This window comes from Lepidochelys kempii, chromosome 11, assembly GCF_965140265.1.
Source record: "Lepidochelys kempii isolate rLepKem1 chromosome 11, rLepKem1.hap2, whole genome shotgun sequence".
In the NCBI taxonomy this organism is placed as follows: Eukaryota; Metazoa; Chordata; order Testudines; family Cheloniidae; genus Lepidochelys; species Lepidochelys kempii.
In genome coordinates, this window is record NC_133266.1 from 21,394,578 (window position 1) to 21,413,530 (window position 18,953).

Sequence of the window (18,953 nt, forward strand, 5' to 3'; positions counted from 1 at the left end):
TTGCTTAGAGCTACTGCTTCCAGCCATTGGGTGGCAAAATCCATGAAAGTCAGTATGTACTGCTTTCCTCTGGGTGTCTTTTTTGGAAAATGACCCAGAATATCCACAGCTACTCGCTGAAATGGAACCTCAATGATGGAGAGGGACTTTGACCTGGTCTTGGGGTTTTCCCACTCTTTGGCATACCTCACAAGACCGGACATAGGTAGAAACATCCTTACCCCTTCCCTCGTAGTGGAATGACCTCCCCAAATGGTCTTTGGTCCTGTTCACCCCAGCATGGCCACTAGGATGATCATGGGCTAAGCTTAAGAGCTTTACCCGGTATTTAGTTGGAAGTACCAACTGTCTCTGAGGATGCCAGTCTTCCTGGTGTCCACCAGAAAGAGTTTCCTTGTATAAAAGTCCTCTTTCTACAACAAACCTGGACCGATTAGAAGAGCTGAGAGGCGGTGGGTTGCTCCGTGCCGCCGTCCGAGCTCTCTGGAGGCTTTCATCTGCTTCCTGTTCGGTCTGGAACTGTTCCCTTGATGCTGGAGACATCAGTTCCTCATTGAATTGTAGACCTAAGCTTGGTCCCTCTGGAAGCAATGTAGGGGATGGGGCTGTTTCCATTGACTGTGAACCGCTCTCCGCTGGTGCACTATGTTGGGGTTCAGGCTCTGGCTGAGCCTCTTGTGTAGGGTTATTGGCTGCTGCCGGTTCAGGTTCGGTGGGGCCCTCCGGTGTTGGGGTTGCAAGGACTGGATTCAATGCTGGCAATGGTTCAGGTGCTGGTTGTTCCACTGGTTCCGGTTCTGGGGCTGGCTCTGTCTGGGTCTCTGGGACTGGATTCACTAATGCTGTCGCTGACGTTGCCATGGGGTCCAGTTCCATCACCTCTGATCGGGTCCTGGTAGAAGTTTCCGGAACAGAGCTAGGCATGACAGCTTGCTTAGCCTGGCTGCGGTTGACCATTCCCACCCTCTTGGCTAGCTTCACATGATTGGCCAAGTCTTCCCCCAGCAGCATAGGGATGGGATAATTATCATAGACTGCAAAAGTCCATGTTTCTGACCAGCCCTTGAACTGGACAGGCATCTTGGCTGTAGGCATATTGAAAGAGTTGGACTTGAAGGGTTGAATTGTCACTTGGATCTCTGGATCAATTAAATTGGGGTCCACTAAGAAAGCATGGATAGCTGACACTTGTGCTCTGGTGTCCCTCCATACGGTGACCTTCTTCCTGCCCACACTCACAGTTTCCCTCCGCTCTGAGGGTATCTGGGAGGTATCTGGGCCTGAGGACCTCTGGTGTGATTCCGATGCAATGAACTGTAATCTGTTGGGGTTCTTGGGGGAGTTGGCCTTTACATGCCCCGGCTTGTTACATTTCAAACATTGTCCAGCTGACGGGTCACTGGGGCGAGGTGGGTTGCTGGAGAACGGTGTGGCAGGATAATAAGGTGTCTGCAGTATTCCTTGGTGTGTAGTTGGGGCCTTGGAATGCCCCCGGTAGTAGGGTGTGGTATGAGGGTGTCCCTTCTGGTATCCGCTCCAACTGCGACCAGGGTTGTTCCTCTCTCCTCCCTCCACCCGTTTTGGTCCGGCTTGCCCCGCCTCTCTGGCAGTCTGGGACTGCTCGTATGGATCAGCATAAGAAGCGAGACTTTCTGCTGAGTCCATTTCCTTATCCCATAAACACTGTTTTATTTTCTCCTTGGACATATTCAGGAATTGCTCCTGAGCTATCAAATCACACATTCCGTCAAAGTTAGTGACACCCCTTCCTTGAACCCATTTATCTAACAAATCCTTCATCTGGTTTAGATAAGCCACATTACTTAGTCCAGGCCCTCACTTAAGGGTTCGAAATTTTACTCTGTATGTTTCAGATGTATTTTGAAATTACTTTAAAACCAAATCCTTGAACTTATTATAGTCAGAAGCCTCATCAATAGGCATCTTATTGAATATGTACAGAGCTCTTCCAGTCAATTTTGCGACCAATGCAGTCATCTTGTGAGCTTCAGGAATTTTATGGAGAGTGCACAGTCTCTCAAAGGTGAGAAAATATTCAGCAATATCACTGGATTCATCATACTGTGGACATAGTCGCTCCCATTTGTGGATTGTTGGGGAAGGATGATTAGGGTTATCCAGTAGATTCCGCTCAGCCTTTGCCTTCTCCAGCTACAGTGCATGCTTCCTTTCTTTTTCCTTCTCCACCTCAACATGCTTCCTCTCCTCCTCTGCACGCTTCTTCTCTTTTTCCTTTTCCTCCATTTCTTTTTCCCTTGCCTCCATAGCTCTCCTCTGGGCAGCCTCCCTTTCCTCCTCAGCATGCTTCCATTCTTTTTCCTTTGCCTCCATAGCTCTCCTGTGGGCAGCCTCTTGGGCTTTTCCCTTTTCCTCCATTTCTTTTTCCTTTGCCTCCATAGCTCTCCTGTGGGCAGCCTCTTGGGCTGTTTCCTTGGTTTCTGTCATGTTTGCCTCTCTGTTTTTAACTAACTTTACACCCGAGAGTTAGAAATAAAACAAACAAACAAACAAACAAAAACTTGGCTTGTCAAAAAAATAGGTTGTGCTGTAACCTGATACCCATGTTCTCTGATAGTGATTGTCAGCCTACAGAAAAATCCTTTTGAAAAAAAACCTAATACCTTTGTCTCCAGACAAATAGACAGAAAAAACCCTCTAGTTGCTCTTAGCTAAAAAAAAAAAAAACAAAACCTCTTCAGGTCTGTGAAGAACTTGTGAATTTCCCTGCAGGAGGTTAACTACCCTGCCTTTAGGAAGAGAAACTCCAGCTCACAAAAGCAAACTCCCTTTTGTTATGCTTTTGCTTTGTCCCCTTTTACAAAACACTTTAAAATCTTTTAAAATCCTTCTGTGCTTCTGGTTCAAAAAAAAAAAAAACCTCAAAATGATTTCAAAGTAATCCCACCGCTCTGCCACCATGTCAAGGTTCCTTCCCCACTCTGAACTCTAGGGTACAGATGTGGGAACCTGCATGACAGACCCCCTAAGCTTATTCTTACCAGCTTAGGTTAAAAGCTGCCACCACCAAAGTGTTACACAAAGAACAGGGTAAGTGCCCACTTGGAAACGTCTCCCCGCAAAAATATCCCCCCAAACCCTACACCCCCTTTCCTGGGGAAAGCTTGATAAAAATCCTCACCAATTTGTATAGGTAAACACAGACCCAAACCCTTGGATCTTAAGAACAATGAAAAAGCAATCAGGTTCTTAAAAGAATTTTAATTGAAGAAAAAGTAAAAGAATCACCTCTGTAAAATCAGGATGGTAAATACCTTACAGGGTAATCAGATTCAAAACACAGAGAATCCATCTAGGAAAAACTTTAAATTACAAAAAGATACAGAAACAGGAATATACATTCCATTCAGCACAATTTATTTTACCAGCCATTTAAACAAAACAGAATCTAACACATATCTAACTAGATTGCTTCCTAACTCTTTACAGGAGTTCTGCCCTGCATTCCTGCTCTGGTCCTGGCAAAAGCATCACACAGACAGACAGACAGGACCCTTTGTTTCTCCCCCCCCCCAGCTTTGAAAGTATCTTGTCTCCTCATTGGTCATTTTGGTCAGGTGCCAGTGAGGTTATCTTAGCTTCTTAACCCTTTACAGGTGAAAGGGTTTTTCCTCTGGCCAGGAGGGATTTAAAGGTGTTTACCCTTCCCTTTATATCTATGACAACAGGCCATCAGTGGAGTTATCTGAACACAGGAGTTGTATCATTTTGAGGAGGCAGGCTTTGAGATTCTGCACTAACTGAAACCTCTGGCTGTTTCCACCTTCAACCCAAGATACAATGAATTATAATTATCCAAGCTGAATAATACATATATCACTGTTACTAGAACCTTATCCAGGAGAAAAAGGAAAAAGTTTCAGAAGTCGTTTTCTATCACTGATAGAATGTTGAGGCTTATAGTGAGTTGGAAGAACCACTCTAGGCATCACACCACTTTGAAGAACTCCCCTGACTGAATGTAAAAGCTGATTTCCTATAGGTTGTGTGATCTCCTTATGATGGAGTTGGTTGAATCTGTGGAAAATGAGATATATAGACGTATATATGACTTTCTACAGGACTTTTGTGTTTTCCAGGAGGTTGGCAAGTTCAATTTTCTGAAAGAGTCATTGATAATGCATAAGCAGTAGACACCGTTGTTCTCCACAGTTGTGCCCATTAGCAATAGACACAGTTGTTCTCAGGAAGGGCACAGGCTCTGTTTATATATGGTCACTCAGCTATGTCTCTGGGCTTCACCATGTGTAATGAAGCCAAATTCTTTCATGTAGTTAATGCAATCTCTTGTTATTTAGAATATTTTGTCTTGGGAAGTGCTTTTCATAGTTGATATTTTCTTCAAAGTAGGATGAGAATTCTTTGTAGTGGTCAATGCTTCTGTCTGATGTTTCAGTTACACAATCCAGAACACCTCTGCTGGCAACAGCTGTGCAGCTGTGATGGTAAGGGGATCTGTTATTGCATCAGCATAGTCCACAGCACTTTGTAATTGGTGGATGGATCTGAAGAACGTTTTGTGCCACCACCATTCTATTCTTGTACCTAAGCACTTTATCAGACATAGTTTGTCCATGAACACTTGTGATCTTCTTGGTTGGTGCGGAGAGGATGTTATATTGGGGCCAAAACATTGATATTTATGGCCATCGAAGGATTACATCATTCTAAGAGTTCATCACCATATTGGGCTTATTATAGTTGGATGGTTTGTCTTCTGACAATGTGCTGAAAACTTAAGATGATTCAAAAAAATTAAGCACACTTCTGATCTCTTGCTAGGTACCTCTTCAAGTGAAAAGACTGTCTAACAGTAGGGAAACTGTTCTGAAAATAGGTAAGTAGACTGTAATATTTAGTTTAAACAGAGATGTCATAGTAAGTATCTCAGTATATGAGAACATCCAACTTGTACAAAAACTGTTTTTTACAGTACAATCTTTGTCTGGTTTTATTGAAGACTCTAGCAGTAAACAGATGTCAGAATGAATGCCCTGATTTACTAATTGTAGATTTTTAATATTAGCATGCATTTTTTTAAAAAGATATAGAAATATTTAAGTTACCCTTTTTCTGGGTGCACTGCTATAGATCTTGGCTGGTCCAGACCTTGGGATATAATTACGTATCGGAATGAGCCATTGAGTCTAGCAACTTCAATTAAGTTGAAGCCATGATCTGTCCAATATATGTTACCTAGGAGAAATACCAAGAAATTACTAAGAAAATAAACAACTTCTTTAAAAGACCAGTTGCTGTTTGATATCAGCTGCATAAAACATAGTAGCAGAAAATAATGTTCTCTGTTTGTTTTAATACATCTGTAGGTTTTATTACTCTCTCATTAAGCCTAGTTATTAGGAACATACACTGAAGTGAAATTTGTAATTTTTAATCCTACTTTCAAATATTTCTATCTTGAAGTCTAAACCAAATCTGCATGTATCAAAACAAAGTTGAAACTCCACACCTAAGAAACAGGGAGCATTTTAATTTTCCAACTGTCTTCAAGCATAAGAGAACGTCTAAAACCATTTTTTCCGCCTTATGGAATTCTTGGGATATTTTTTGCTAAGTTCACAGTGGGTGATCGTCAATATGAAAAAACCATATCCAGAGGCTTTGAATATTAGAGAGAGTGAAGCTGAAAGAAAAAAAATATGCACCTCTGTGGCTAGAAGTACAGAAGTCTACTATTATCAAGTAGAGTCTTTTTCAGCATAAAAAGGCCTATCTAAAAGGTATTTAAGAAATAATAAAGGCAGGTGGTGTTACCTGCGATCCAATCCACTGCTATGCCTTCAACTCTTCCCAAGCCATTTGAAATGATGTCTTCTTTCCAGGTCTGGTCTCGTCTAGCTCTGCTAATTTTGTTGAAACCCATATCAGTCCAGTAAATTGTGTCATTTCCTGGAAAAAAATACAGACAGAAAAAAATATAATTAGTAAAAGCTATCACCTTGACTAGGGAATAATTCAATGAAAAACGTTCTGCTCAAAATGAACATCACATTTTTGCTCAATCATCCACATGAGGACCTACAGACATTACTTCTTCACAATTTTAATACTATTATATTAATACCCACTCCAGGATTAAGATAATAGTATTTAAACACATCCCCATCTCCAACTACATATTTTCCCCATCTTCTCCATTGAAAAAAAATAAATGTATAATGGGCTACATCCTCAAGTAATGAAAATCAGAGTAGATACAATTATCTTGAAAACAGGGACTGTCTTATACTACTGTATATTTACAACTAATATCACAACAGGTTCATGACCCTGATTTGGGCCACTGCTTTTACTGCCACAATACTTGTGTCATAAATATAAAGGGAAGGGTAAACACCTTTAAATCCCTCCTGGCCAGAGGAAAAACCCTTTCACCTGCAAAGGGTTAAGAAGCTAGGATAACCTCGCTGCCACCTGACCAAAATGACCAATGAGGAGACAAGATACTTTCAAAGCTGGAGGGTGGGGGAGAAACAAAGGGTTCTCTCTGTCTGTGTGTTGCTTTTGCCAGGACCAGAGCAGGAATGCAGGTCAGAACTCCTGTAAAGGGCTAATAAGCAATCTAGTTTGATATGCATTAGATTCTGTTTTGTTTAAATAGCTGACAAAATAAGTTGTGCTGAATGGAATGTATATTTCTGTTTTTGTGTCTTTTTGTAACTTAAGGTTTTGCCTAGAGGGATTCTCTATGTTTTGAATCTGATTACCCTATGAGGTATTTACCATCCTGATTTTACAGAGACGATTCTTTTACTTTTTTTCTTCAATTAAAATTCTTCTTTTAAGAACCTGATTGCTTTTTCATTGTTCTTAAGATCCAAGGGTTTGGGTCTGTTTTCACCTATGCAAATTGGTGAGGATTTTTATCAAGCCTTCCCCAGGAAAGGGGGTGTAGGGTTTCGGAGGACTTTTGTGAGGGAAAGACATTTCCAAGTGGGCTCTTTCCCTGTTATATATTTGTTAGACACTTTGTGGTGGCAGCAATAAAGTCCAGGGGCAAAAGGTAAAATATTTTGTACCTTGGGGAAGTTTTAACTTAAGCTGGTAAAAATAAGCTTAGCAGGTTTTTCATGCAGGTCCCCATATCTGTACCCTAGAGTTCAGAGTGGGGAAGGAACCTTGACAACTTGTAATAAAATAATATACTAACAGTATGCTTTCCAATGGGATACCTCATATTTGTACTATTGTTATTTCTTTAATGCCAGTACAGCTTTTTAAAAATAATTATTTCAACCACATTTGGGGCTCTTAAATATTATGGGGCAAATCTTGGGAACTACCTACATCTACCCCCTTCTTTTTGGCAATCATGCAGATAAAATGTTTGGAATCATCCCGCATATCTAATAAAAATATGAAAAAAACTTATGTAATGATACAAAGGAAGTGTAGAAATTTGATAACTTGTGACTCATCTTCTAAGTTAACACTGTAAACATATTGCAATTCCATTTGAATAGATGGCTAAAATCTGTCTTCCAAGTGGTCAGATAGAGTCTTGGACTTATGGAGTGAGCTGTTTCCTCTCAGAAATGATAAACAACTAGAATATTCTTTCCTTGTTTATTTTTATTTTCATTGTGCATATATCTCCTATTATTTTCATGAACTAATAGACATAAAACAACAAAAGCAACAGCAAAACTTACATACATGTGGACCAATTTCAGGATGCCAGCAAAGTACAAGTCTGTTCTCAAAAAATGAATCCAAACTGTTCATCTTTCTGCAGTTTCTCACAGACATTGCTGCCAAATTCTCTCTAAACCCACCCCAAACACATAAATGTCCTATGTCAGCGGATATGTATTTGGCCTGTAACTCCAAAAATAAAATATGACCAAAGTTTAAAAAGACAAAAAATCAAATATGGCCTTGAGTAACTGGTTCAAATTGAGAAAGTAGGTAGAACTAGAGTCTCTGAGTTTGAGCAAATTCATTTGGAATTGTGCAGTTAACAAAGAGAGCCATTTCAAGCTATTCTGTTTACAAGGAAATCCTGCTTTTGAGAGGCAGTGTATGATTACATGTGAATTACCTACAAAAATGTACTGGGTAGTTGAGACTTCGTGAAAATGTTGTATCTACTATTGTTACAAATAACTCTTAAAATCATAATAACTCAGACTGATTACAGAGAAAATGTTTGTTTACTTGGTGCAACTAACAGCTCTTTCTGAAAAGTCATTATCACTGTTTTGTTGATGGTGCATCCTGTTCCCCAGACCATGAAACAGCAGAGCTGAAACTGTATAAACAGCAAACAGCTGGTACCTGCGTACACAGTCAGAAAGGGAGTTAGGGTGAGAGGTGGGGAAGAACACGTTTGGACTGGCTTTCAGACATCGCAAAAAGCACTCTTCTGAACATAGATGGGGCAGAAAAAATAGTAACTTTTTAAAAAGAAAAAACGAGAGGCATGCTATTTAAAATGATCTTTTAAAAAAGCCAATTAATAAACAAACGTTGACAGTGTTCTTTAAAACACTCAGATTAACCAAGGATATTATGCTTGTTTTCCAAAACAGAAAATGTGTAAGTAGTTTAGTGATCTAAATCTATGAGGTATTTTTTTAAAAAAATATTAATATATGTGATAAAATACCTGGAAAGAATATTCCTAGTATTAAAAGCATGACTTTTTTCAAGCTATAGTAATTAATAAATATTTGCATTTAAAATGGAAGTATATAGTACTTTACATAAGAAAATACATACATTCTGCTGGCACACTAACTGGGTCAGAAGAGCAGTGTATGAAAGCCCATAAGACTCAGTTTCTGAAACAAGCTTCCAATTTAAAACAAAATGAAATAAATAAATAAAAATAAAATAAAATAAAATATAAACCCTCACTGCTCTGAGCTAATGGGGGCTGAGAACAAAAAATATATATAAAAGAAGGGCAGGGAACAATGATACTCTTTCACACATCAAAGTTGCTGGTTATAGAAAGGGATGTCAGAAATGTAGGTTAAGATTTGTTTGTCCTGTCATTTGGAGAAACTGGCATAACATATGTGGCTGTTTTAATGGTTGGTCATAGGTAGCTGGAAAGCGGTGGCTGCTGGCCGGGATCTCAGCTTTGAAGGCAGAGCCACAGCAAGCAGCAGCGGAGAAGTAAGGATGGCATGGTATGGTACTGCCAACCTTACTTCTGCACTGCTGCCTGAAGAGCTGGGCTCTCAGTCAGCAGCTGCCACACTTGGGCCACCCAGCTCTGAAGGCAGCAGCACAGAAGTAAAGGTGGCATACTGTTATATGGAGTACTGCATAAGAGTACTGCCACTCAAAGCCCTGGCTGGGATGATTTAACTGGGAATTGGTCCTGCTTCGAGCAGGGGGTTGGACTAGATGACCTTCAGGGGTCCCTTCCAACCCTGATATTCTATGATTCTATGATTCTTCCTTCTGCACTGCTGCTGGCAGGGTGCTGTTTTCAGAGCTGGGTACCCAGCCAACAGCTGCCACTCTCCAGCCGCCCAAATCTAAGGGTGGCAATACCACACCCCCCTAAAATAATCTTGTGACCTCCCTGCAACTCCCTTTTGGGTCAGGACACCCAATTTGAGAAACACTGGTCTCCGCCATGGAATCTGTGCAGTATAGGGTAAAAGCACACAAAAGACCAGATTTCACCGGGGGGCGGGGGGGAGAGACCAGATTTCACGGTCCGTGATGCATTTTTCATGGCCGTGAATTTGGTAGGGTCATAGTCATAGGTATGAGGGCTATATTACAAAGTGTAATATATTTCAGCTTACTTTGGAGAGATGCCAATCTCTTTCATAATTACTACTGAGGCAAGGCCCTCCAATTTTGACCCTACACCTTTGTCAAAGAAAACCAAATCTGTCTGAAATTCAGATTATAGGTCAGCTAGAATTTTATTTTGTGCTAGAAAGCTGGAAACAATTCAGACAAGACAGACTGTGAGGTGGGGGGACACTCAGAATGAGGTACTCACTTTTTGAAAATGTTCATAACCTCTTTCAGAAAAACACTATTGAAATCATTCAAACTGAACTGGAAATACATAGGACCATAGGAATTCCTGTAATGGATCAACCCAGTGGTCTATCTAGTACAGTATGCTCTCTCTAGTAGTGGCCTGTACCAGATGCTTCAGCAAGAATACTGTCATGACTTGGTCCAGCCACGCTCCACAGACAGAACCCAGTCTGTTGTGATTGGATCTAACTGCTGAATCCCACATGCCTCTAACTCTCCTGAGTCAGGGTAGGCACTCCAAAGCTCACACGTCGATAAGCACATTTTATTCAAAGGATTTATGGCATGAAGGAAAGGGAATTTTGAAACTTATCTTTCCCTTTCTATTGTAATGGTAAATCTAAGGTTTCATCTGTCTGTTTTCATCAGTGTCCTTGCAGGATACCTGCTCCACATCCACAGAATGCCTGATGCTGATGAGGAGGAGAAAGAAGAGGGACTAGGGAAGACATGTTTAGCAAGACCCTGCAAGCCAGTGCTGCATCACACCGAGAACAAAGGGCCAACATGACAGCGTGGAGAAGGAAAGAGCAAACAGGAAAAAGTGCCAGAAACCCCAGCAGGAAAAGGAGACAGAAATGCCCCAGGACATAATAAATCTTCTCAGGAAAGAAACCCAAATGCTGCAGATCCTGGATGACCTATAGTTGTAAAAATCTCAGAGTCCTCTCAGTATTCCATGGTAGCAGCTCTCTGCACCCTCCACCATGACACATGTGCCCCTCACCATTCCACACCAGAGGACATCAAGAAAACCAGTTTCACATACCCTATCTGGTGAGAACCATGGTTGACATGTGTATAAGCCACAAGACACTATATTTGTAGACTCAAATGGACAGAAGCATTTGTTCACTGCCTTTCCAGTGGAACATTTTATTCCATTAATTTATTAAAAGTTTCTACTGCATTGGCTATGGCTTTTTGCATGCTGCTTTTGCCACTCAATAAGTTTCTGGTTTTGGAGAATAAAATTTTCTTTATTAGTTCACAACTCATACTGCAGAATACACAGCAGTACTCAAATCTGACAGTATTTATAAATGTACAGCAAGCACTAAATAACTCATTGGTTCAGGAAAACACACTTATAAAAATACAGGCAGCACTACACAATTCTAGCAGCACCCAAACCTCCAGGCACAAAGAACAGTCCAGACCAGAACACCACTATGGATTTCCATTACAGAGCTCTTTTAAATGCTCCCTTAACCACATAGCATCACACTGAGTTCTTGTCTTGAACTGTTCAACGTCAGCAAATAGCTGCTAAACCTCCACCCTCCACCCTGGCAGGAGTTCTTCTCTCTCTCTCTGCTTCACAGATATTATGCAGGATGCAAAAGGCAGCTATAATCAATGGGATATTTTTCTCACTGAGCTCTAATGTAGTGCGTAAACACCGCTAGCGTCCCCTTCAATTTGCCAAAAGCACATTCAACAGTTATTCTGCACCTACTGAACGGTAGCTGAATCTTTCCTTTGTGCTGTCAAGGTGGCTGGTAAATGGCTTCATGATCCAGGGGAACAAGGGGTAGGCTGGGTGGCCCAGAATCACTACTGGCATTTCAGTAAAACAGTGAATGATAATCTATGGGTCAAGAGAGAATGTCCCTGCTTGTAGCTTTCTGAACAGTCCTGTGTTCTTAAAGATGTGAACATCATGAACCTGCCCTGATCAGCCCACAGTGATACCAGAGAACCAACACTTGCATAAACATTGAAAAATAGCCCTTTCTGTTGGCAAGATGGGTTCATACCAAAATAGGGATGTGTGCCATTTATCATCCCACTACACTTTGGGAACCCCGTTGCTGCAAATCCACTCACTGTGTCCTGCACGTTACCAAAAGTCACAGTCCTGAATAGCAGGAGATGATTAACAGCCCTACATGTATGCATGACAACAGCCCCAAATGTACATTTTCCAACTCCACATCTAGACCTGCTCACAATAGGGAAGATCCTCCCTGGCCTCTGGAACCTCAGGAGACTACAAAGGGATGCCTTCTCCTATATATATATATATATATATTTTCTTTACATTGTTTAGTTATTTGGGGTTGGCTGCATTAACCACAAATTCATATTATCTGCTGTCAATTTTATTAAAAGCAATGATAATTCATGGAGAAATTTTACTTCCCAATGAATTTGTCAAGAAAAAATAACCCACTTCTTTTCCCACTAAAAATACCATATTCGCTTGATTTTCACTCTCGGATCTCAACTGCCTATGAGAAATGCTATACATCTCCCTAGCTTTCAAAGATTTTTGTCCCATTGAGGCACTTGCAGACAAGTTTTATTCTGAGAGAAACTACCAGTGCCTCAGTGCCATGTAGTACATTCTATTTAATCTCCTTTATGGACTACAAGAGATTAGACTGGAAAATGAAAGATGTGGTGGTACTCTCTGTAGTTTTGCCAAGCACAGAGCATCTCAGTGTTTCAGGACTGCCCTTGGCTCAGATGTGCTGGGTCTCTTGCTTGGTCTCTTCTTTTCCTGGGCAGCTTTGAAACTGCTCCTCCTGAACACCTGAAGAGAGGTTACTTACTTTAGAGTAATTGGAGCTCTTTGAGAAACCTTTGTCCAGACAGATCCCTCTGTACATATTTATGTTTCATTCATGGGAGCCTGGAATCTTTCATACAGCAGAGTCCATTGGGGCTGTGCATGTACCCTGCATACTCTTGCATCACCAACAGTGAGGGTATAAAATGCAGAAAGGCCTCACTGCCATTCAGCTCCTTCACCAATATAGAAATTTGGGTGAGGATTCCATATCAGTGGGGAAGGAGAGTGGGTCTGGGGATCTAAATTTTCAGTAGGAATTTCAGATGTCTGAAAGTTCCTCTCTCCCGATGAAATATTGAATAAGGCAGTGCAGCCATAAAAGTTTCAATTTCACCCATCCTATAAACTGAGGTAATGGCAACTAAAAACACTAGTTTTAATAGAAAGGTGATATTGAAAACATGACGACATGGGCTCAACGGGAGGGTCCATGTCACATGTAAGTACCATGTTTAAGTTTCAGGTAGGGAAAGGCTCCTTAATGATCAGAAACACACAAATTAGGCCCTTTAAAAACCAAGAAATAGTAGGGTAAGAAAAGAAATTCAATGACCATCAGCAGGTAGGTGACACACCAGTATAGCTGCCAGATGTACTCTAATAGTGCTAACTGAAAGCCTCACATGTTTGAATGGTAATAAGCAGTGGTGTGCACAGGAAGGTGGCAAGCAGGGGCAGAGGTCCCCTAAATATTCATCTAAAAATACGTATTTCTGCTCCAGACCTGGACCAAGGCCTGGCTGCTGCTCCAGCCCAGGCCACTGACCACCATTTGCTGCAGAAATCAGGAGCTCTTTGCTGGTATTAATTAGAAGAAGAAGGGGGACTCTATAAAGGAAACAAATGAAATCTGTTTTGCTTTCTCTTCTGTACTGTTGTATAGAGACCCAGAGGTTGAAATGTCACTATACAGTCTTTCCGAGAGTAAAGGGTTCTTTCTCTCTCGTGATAGACTTAGGTGTTCCAGGCAACTTAGACTTCTTGTGTGCTGCTGTTATAAACAATGTCAGAGGTACATGGTATGAAAAAACCACCCCAACCTCTTAGGGGGAACTTGATAACTGTGATCTGCCCTTCTAGATGTGGCTAATAAAGATGCAGGAATCTGCCACAGGACCCTACAAGGTTCAAGAATAGCTTTATTAATTGGCATGGCCAAACAACTTTGGGAAGTCAGGTGCAAAATGTAAAACAATTTGTGTGATCTCTCCTGAACTGTCTCCAGGGGGATTCTGCCATCCTTTGGAGAAGATCCTGGAAGGCCCTGAAGTTGTCTATAGTAGACATATTTGATGGACTCCTCATCAGGTGAGGATGAGGCTATGTAGAGGAATAAATTGATTCTCATATTCCTCTACCAGGTCTTCCTGGCACTCCTATAATACATCCCTCACATCAGCACCAGCAACCTTCCATAGCACCCAGGAGCCTGCTAAACTGGCTCTCTGAATGCTAAAGACTCCCCAAAGTATGTAGAATTCCCAGATAAGAGAATTTGACCAGTCTCTACAGTCTCCACTCAGTGGCACAAAGAAGCAGCGTGGGGAAGAAAATCTGTCCCTATGCATTGTGTGTGCATCATAACTGCCTGTAAAACATGAAATATCAGATCACATGTGCAAACCACAGTAATACTTGAATTCACCCCTAAATTCAGTCTGATACCCTTCTCAGAAATGTTTTTGATTTCCCCCTTCCACACTAAACGTGTATTAATTACTTGTATTTATTAATTATATATAAAGTCACATGTTCATAGAATCATAGAATACTGGGACTGGAATGCACCTTGAGAGGTCACCTAGTCCAGTCCCATGGACTCAAGGCAGGACTAAGTATTATCTAGACCAACCTTGACAAGTGTTTGTCCAACCTGCTCTTAAAAATCCCCAATGATTGAGATTTCACAACCTCCCTAGGCAATTTATTCCCATGCTTAACTACCCTGGCAGTTAGGAAGTGTTTCCTAATGTTCAACCTAAAATGCTCTTGCTGCAATTAAAGCCCATTGCTTCTTGTCCTAGCCTCAGAAGTTAAGGAGAACAATTTTTCTCCCTCCTCCTTGTAAAATGTTCAAAAATAAGAGTGGGATACAGTTTATTACTTACTTCCACTATCAATTACAGTTTAAAAATGACATTTTAATATTTTTCACTGAGTACTCTGGTCAGTTATGTATTTAAGGATCGGTTTTTAGGTGGGGTCAAGCACTGGTAGCTCCCATTGGCTTAAAATGCAGTTGTAGTTACTTAGCAGTTTTGAAAAAAATAGTCTTTTAATTTAAATATAAAATACATCTACATAATATTTTATTTACCTCCATAGAAATCTATACCCACAGCAAACGAAGTTCCAGATATGGGCATTAAAGCATCCGTTTTGTCATTTGGATCAAGAGGAATTCCTCTAATTCCTTCATGAACAGAATACATGAGAAATGACTCAATACCTAAGGGAAAATTAAATAGTTAATAAGAGCAAAATACTACAACCATAGGTTAACATTAAAATGAACAAATTTTAATGAATTAATATTTTGTAGTGCAACATACTGGGCAGCTATTTAAAGAAATTATTAAAGAAAATCTGGAAATATTAATTCAGGTTGTTGCTCTTTAACCACTAGAAATATTGGACTGTGCTGTTTTTGATATTTCTGAATAAAATAGTTTAAAAAGAACTCTTCTCCAATTCAAGCTTCATCTTTTACTTTCAAAAAAATTGATATTTTGCATGCAACCCCTCCCCCCACAGCATTAACACACAATTAAGTTAAAAAGTCATGGCTAATTCAAGAGTGTTGTCACTTCATATTAACACTTGTAGATTATGCTTCCCACCACCAAGCTTCAAGAACCTTCTGGAAAGAGATACTCTTAAGACACTATACATTTGGAGCCAGTTATAAAAAGGGCCTTCTGACTCCAACCAGCTCATTTTTTTTCTGCTAAACCCAAGAGTCCTAAAACAAAAAGTTCTAAGAAAGGGAGAAAGTGCAGTCAGTGTGTGTGAATATACACAGACAACACTCCTGAAGAACCACAGATATCACGTCTGCATAGTCCCACTTGTAGGGGATTTGCTAGCAGTCTGACCCTGGGTACATCAGTTGAGGAGTTCCAATTAAATAGGGATTATAGAACCACCATCCCAAAGTGAAGAACTGAATTAGATTGCAAGTGGAAAGGGTACTGATGAGTAAATGTGTGTACAGAATTTAAGTGGGAGATTTCTGTGCAGATTTCTAAGAGGGAAACATTGACAAATTTGCTATCAATGCAACCTTACCCTTGTATATTGAGCTCTAAAGCTCTGAGGAACTAACACCTAGCTATGGTATACCATGCCTCAGTCCACAAGCCAATCCTCTCTGTATATATAAAGTCTGCTGCAGTTTCCACGATATGCATCTGATGAAGTGAGCTGTAGCTCACGAAAGCTTATGCGCTAATAAATTGGTTAGTCTCTAAGGTGCCACAAGTACTCCTTTTCTTTTTAATGTGTAAATAGTATTTCCCAATTCCCATAGGCTACAAAAAGTTTCTTACTTCCTAAAAGTCTTAGTCCTATACAAATACAAATGTCAAATTCTCTCAACATCCATGACATAGTGTTTCCAACTCTCATTTTATTGTGAATCTCATCCAACCCTGCAGAGCACACTGTGTAGCTGGATTTTATTTTCAAATTTCTCTTTGGAATGTAATTATTTTTAATACAGAGCAGTTATCTACCAGTAACTGTTGTCCTTCAAGAGTGTCACCTCTGCATAATCCCACTTGTGGGCATAGCACACCCCCTGCTTCAAGCTGTAGAAATGTTCTATCAAGCAGCGTCCACATTGGGACCAACTGTCCCCTCCCCCATGGAGGATTCTGATGGTATACAAAGGGAGAGGCCCCAACCACCCTTCAGTTCCTTCCCTAACCTTGGAAATCGTTCACTGAGACTCCAAAAAAATGGGGGAGATGAGTGGGGAAGTGTAAATATGAAGGGGCAACATTCATCCATAACTGTTGTTCTTGTTCTTTGAGTGATCTTTGCATATTCTCACTTCTGGGAGATTGCCAAGCAAACAATGCTTTAGGAAGGTGGGCTGAGGAATTCTAGGTGAACAAACACTGGATTAGCTCTGGATGACAGTCCAAAAGAGTACTGGAAATTACCACAATTTCAGTCTCCATATTAGACCTCAATTAAAGACTTCTGGTTTTGATTTTTGGGGTCCTTTTGCATATATGTACCTACAGAGCTTCAAGCAACAGTTCTGTACATTCTACACAAAAAGACAGAAGGCCTACAATGTCTTCAGATTAGTTGAATATTTTTGATATATCCAAGTGAAAGAATACCTGGTATTTAAGCCCTACTTACTTAAATTATCCCTTCTAACTACTGATCAATCTTATACTTCTACAATCCTACAACTTAACTCTATTTAACATTCAATGATTATATATGACATAACATGTTAGTTAATCATAACCACACAATAAATGAACAATAAACTAAACTCATTAGCTACAAAAGCAACTCGTTACAGCATTTATGGTACCAAACTCTTTATGCATCTAATGCAGGGAATAAAGCGGGGGGGGGGGGAGCAGACTGTTAAACAGCACACTTGTCTGTGGAAAAGGGAATTAAGAATGTTTGGGAGGAAAATTTGTACATTGCAAGGCTAGGACATTGGGTACCACATAAAATTAATAATTCAACTGTGCAAATTATAACTGTTATTCCTAGATGGACAGGGAGTCCTACAGAATTAGTGTATGGTAACAGTATGGGTATTATTGAGAATGGAACATATGGACAACATTATCCTAGCATTGAGTTGGCAAAAAATGATAGTGTTGAGATAAACACTGCATTTTGTCAAAGAACGTGGCATAGATGATTCTGTGAATGCATGGGACCAACTAATCACAAAGGAGAAGTGAAAGAGATGGAAAGGCTTGGTGATATCTTGTGTGCATTGGGATACCATCACTTTTCAGTTGGGACAATGACATGCCAGAGCAACCTAGATGGGTTTTGTTTAAACCTCACCTTTTTGACTCAGATTGGGACTCATGCTTTATGGCTAAGTGAATGGATTGAGAAGAATGTGATAGAGGAAGTGATGGACAACACTGAATGGGACTCAGTGACTAATCTCTTTGTACCTATACTGCCCATGTCCATTAACATAACCGATTTAGTAAAGAGAAATATGAAGCAATTGGTGCCCATTACCCACCAGATAGCTGAGCAACAACAAATTGGGGACAATACCGTACAGGCTGTGGAAACACTCTGGTGGGCCATACCAAAGGAGGAGAGCTTGCACCTCCTGGTACATACTTTAAGTATAGTCTTAATGGGAGTTCAAATAATAATGCTTGGTGTGGTCATAGGAATGTGCTGCTGGATAATAAAATTGAAAAAGCAAGCACAAAAAGAGAGAAATATTATGCAAATGGAACAAATGCTAACATAAGAGAAAATGAAAAGGAGTGCAATATAGGGCTGGCTTAGCTGATATGAGGAGGCCCAAGTTAAGACAAGACATGCCTGAACAAGTAATTGCTGAACAAACCCAAACAAGTAGTTATTGAAACAACTAACTATTGTGGGTATGTTTATAGTAAACAAAGTAGGCAAAACACCTGAACTAATAAGATTGCCTCATGCAATCTGCAAAGCAATTGGTCTTTACATACAAAAAGTATAGATGTTTGTAGTTAGTAAACATGTCTATAAACTGTGCAGTGTGTGACATGAACTGGAATTCTGGTATTTTGCATCTTAACTTCCTGCATCTAGGTCTGGCCAGCATAGACAAAGAGCTGTTACATGCGGTGACCAAGTACAATAAAGTAACCTGAATGATGAGCTGAAGTTTAACAGAGTTTTTTGGATTCCAGAGAACTGGCTTAAGTGTTCTCCCAGAACTGGACAAGGTGTTCTAGATAATTCAAGTGGAAAAGATCTCGGAGGGAATCTGAACACCAGGTAAGATCAGGGAGATGGATGTTGCTGAAGCCAAGCACAGAGCCACTTGAGACTAACAGATGTCCAAAGTCAATGCTGAACTTACACATTGCCAGACTTAGTTGAAGACCTCCCACCACCAGCAACAGTGAATGGGGTTACCCTCCCTTTCCTACAGGTTGTTCAGGTGTTGTATGTGCCCGTTGGGTACTATATAGTCTTCAAACTGAAGAAACCTGTACCAACACTGTTTACCTAACTAGCTATAAAGAAAATACCCCACAAAGGCAGAATCCAAGAAAGAAGCTGATGAGAAAAGCACTGA

At 40.5% G+C, this 18,953-nt stretch overlaps 1 protein-coding gene across 12 annotated transcripts in view; it reads right to left on the reverse strand.

Annotated features, from left to right (window-relative positions):
* LRP1B (LDL receptor related protein 1B) overlaps window positions 1–18,953 on the reverse strand; it is a 1,327,274-nt gene that overhangs the window by 406,907 nt on the left and 901,414 nt on the right. For all 12 annotated transcript variants that reach the window (XM_073305381.1, XM_073305383.1, XM_073305382.1 and 9 more), the window contains 3 exons: window positions 14,970–15,101; window positions 5,815–5,949; window positions 5,106–5,235 (listed from right to left, as the gene is read on the reverse strand). In XM_073305381.1, the coding sequence (XP_073161482.1) occupies window positions 5,106–5,235; window positions 5,815–5,949; window positions 14,970–15,101 (397 nt within the window). The remainder of the gene's footprint in view (window positions 1–5,105; window positions 5,236–5,814; window positions 5,950–14,969; window positions 15,102–18,953) is intronic.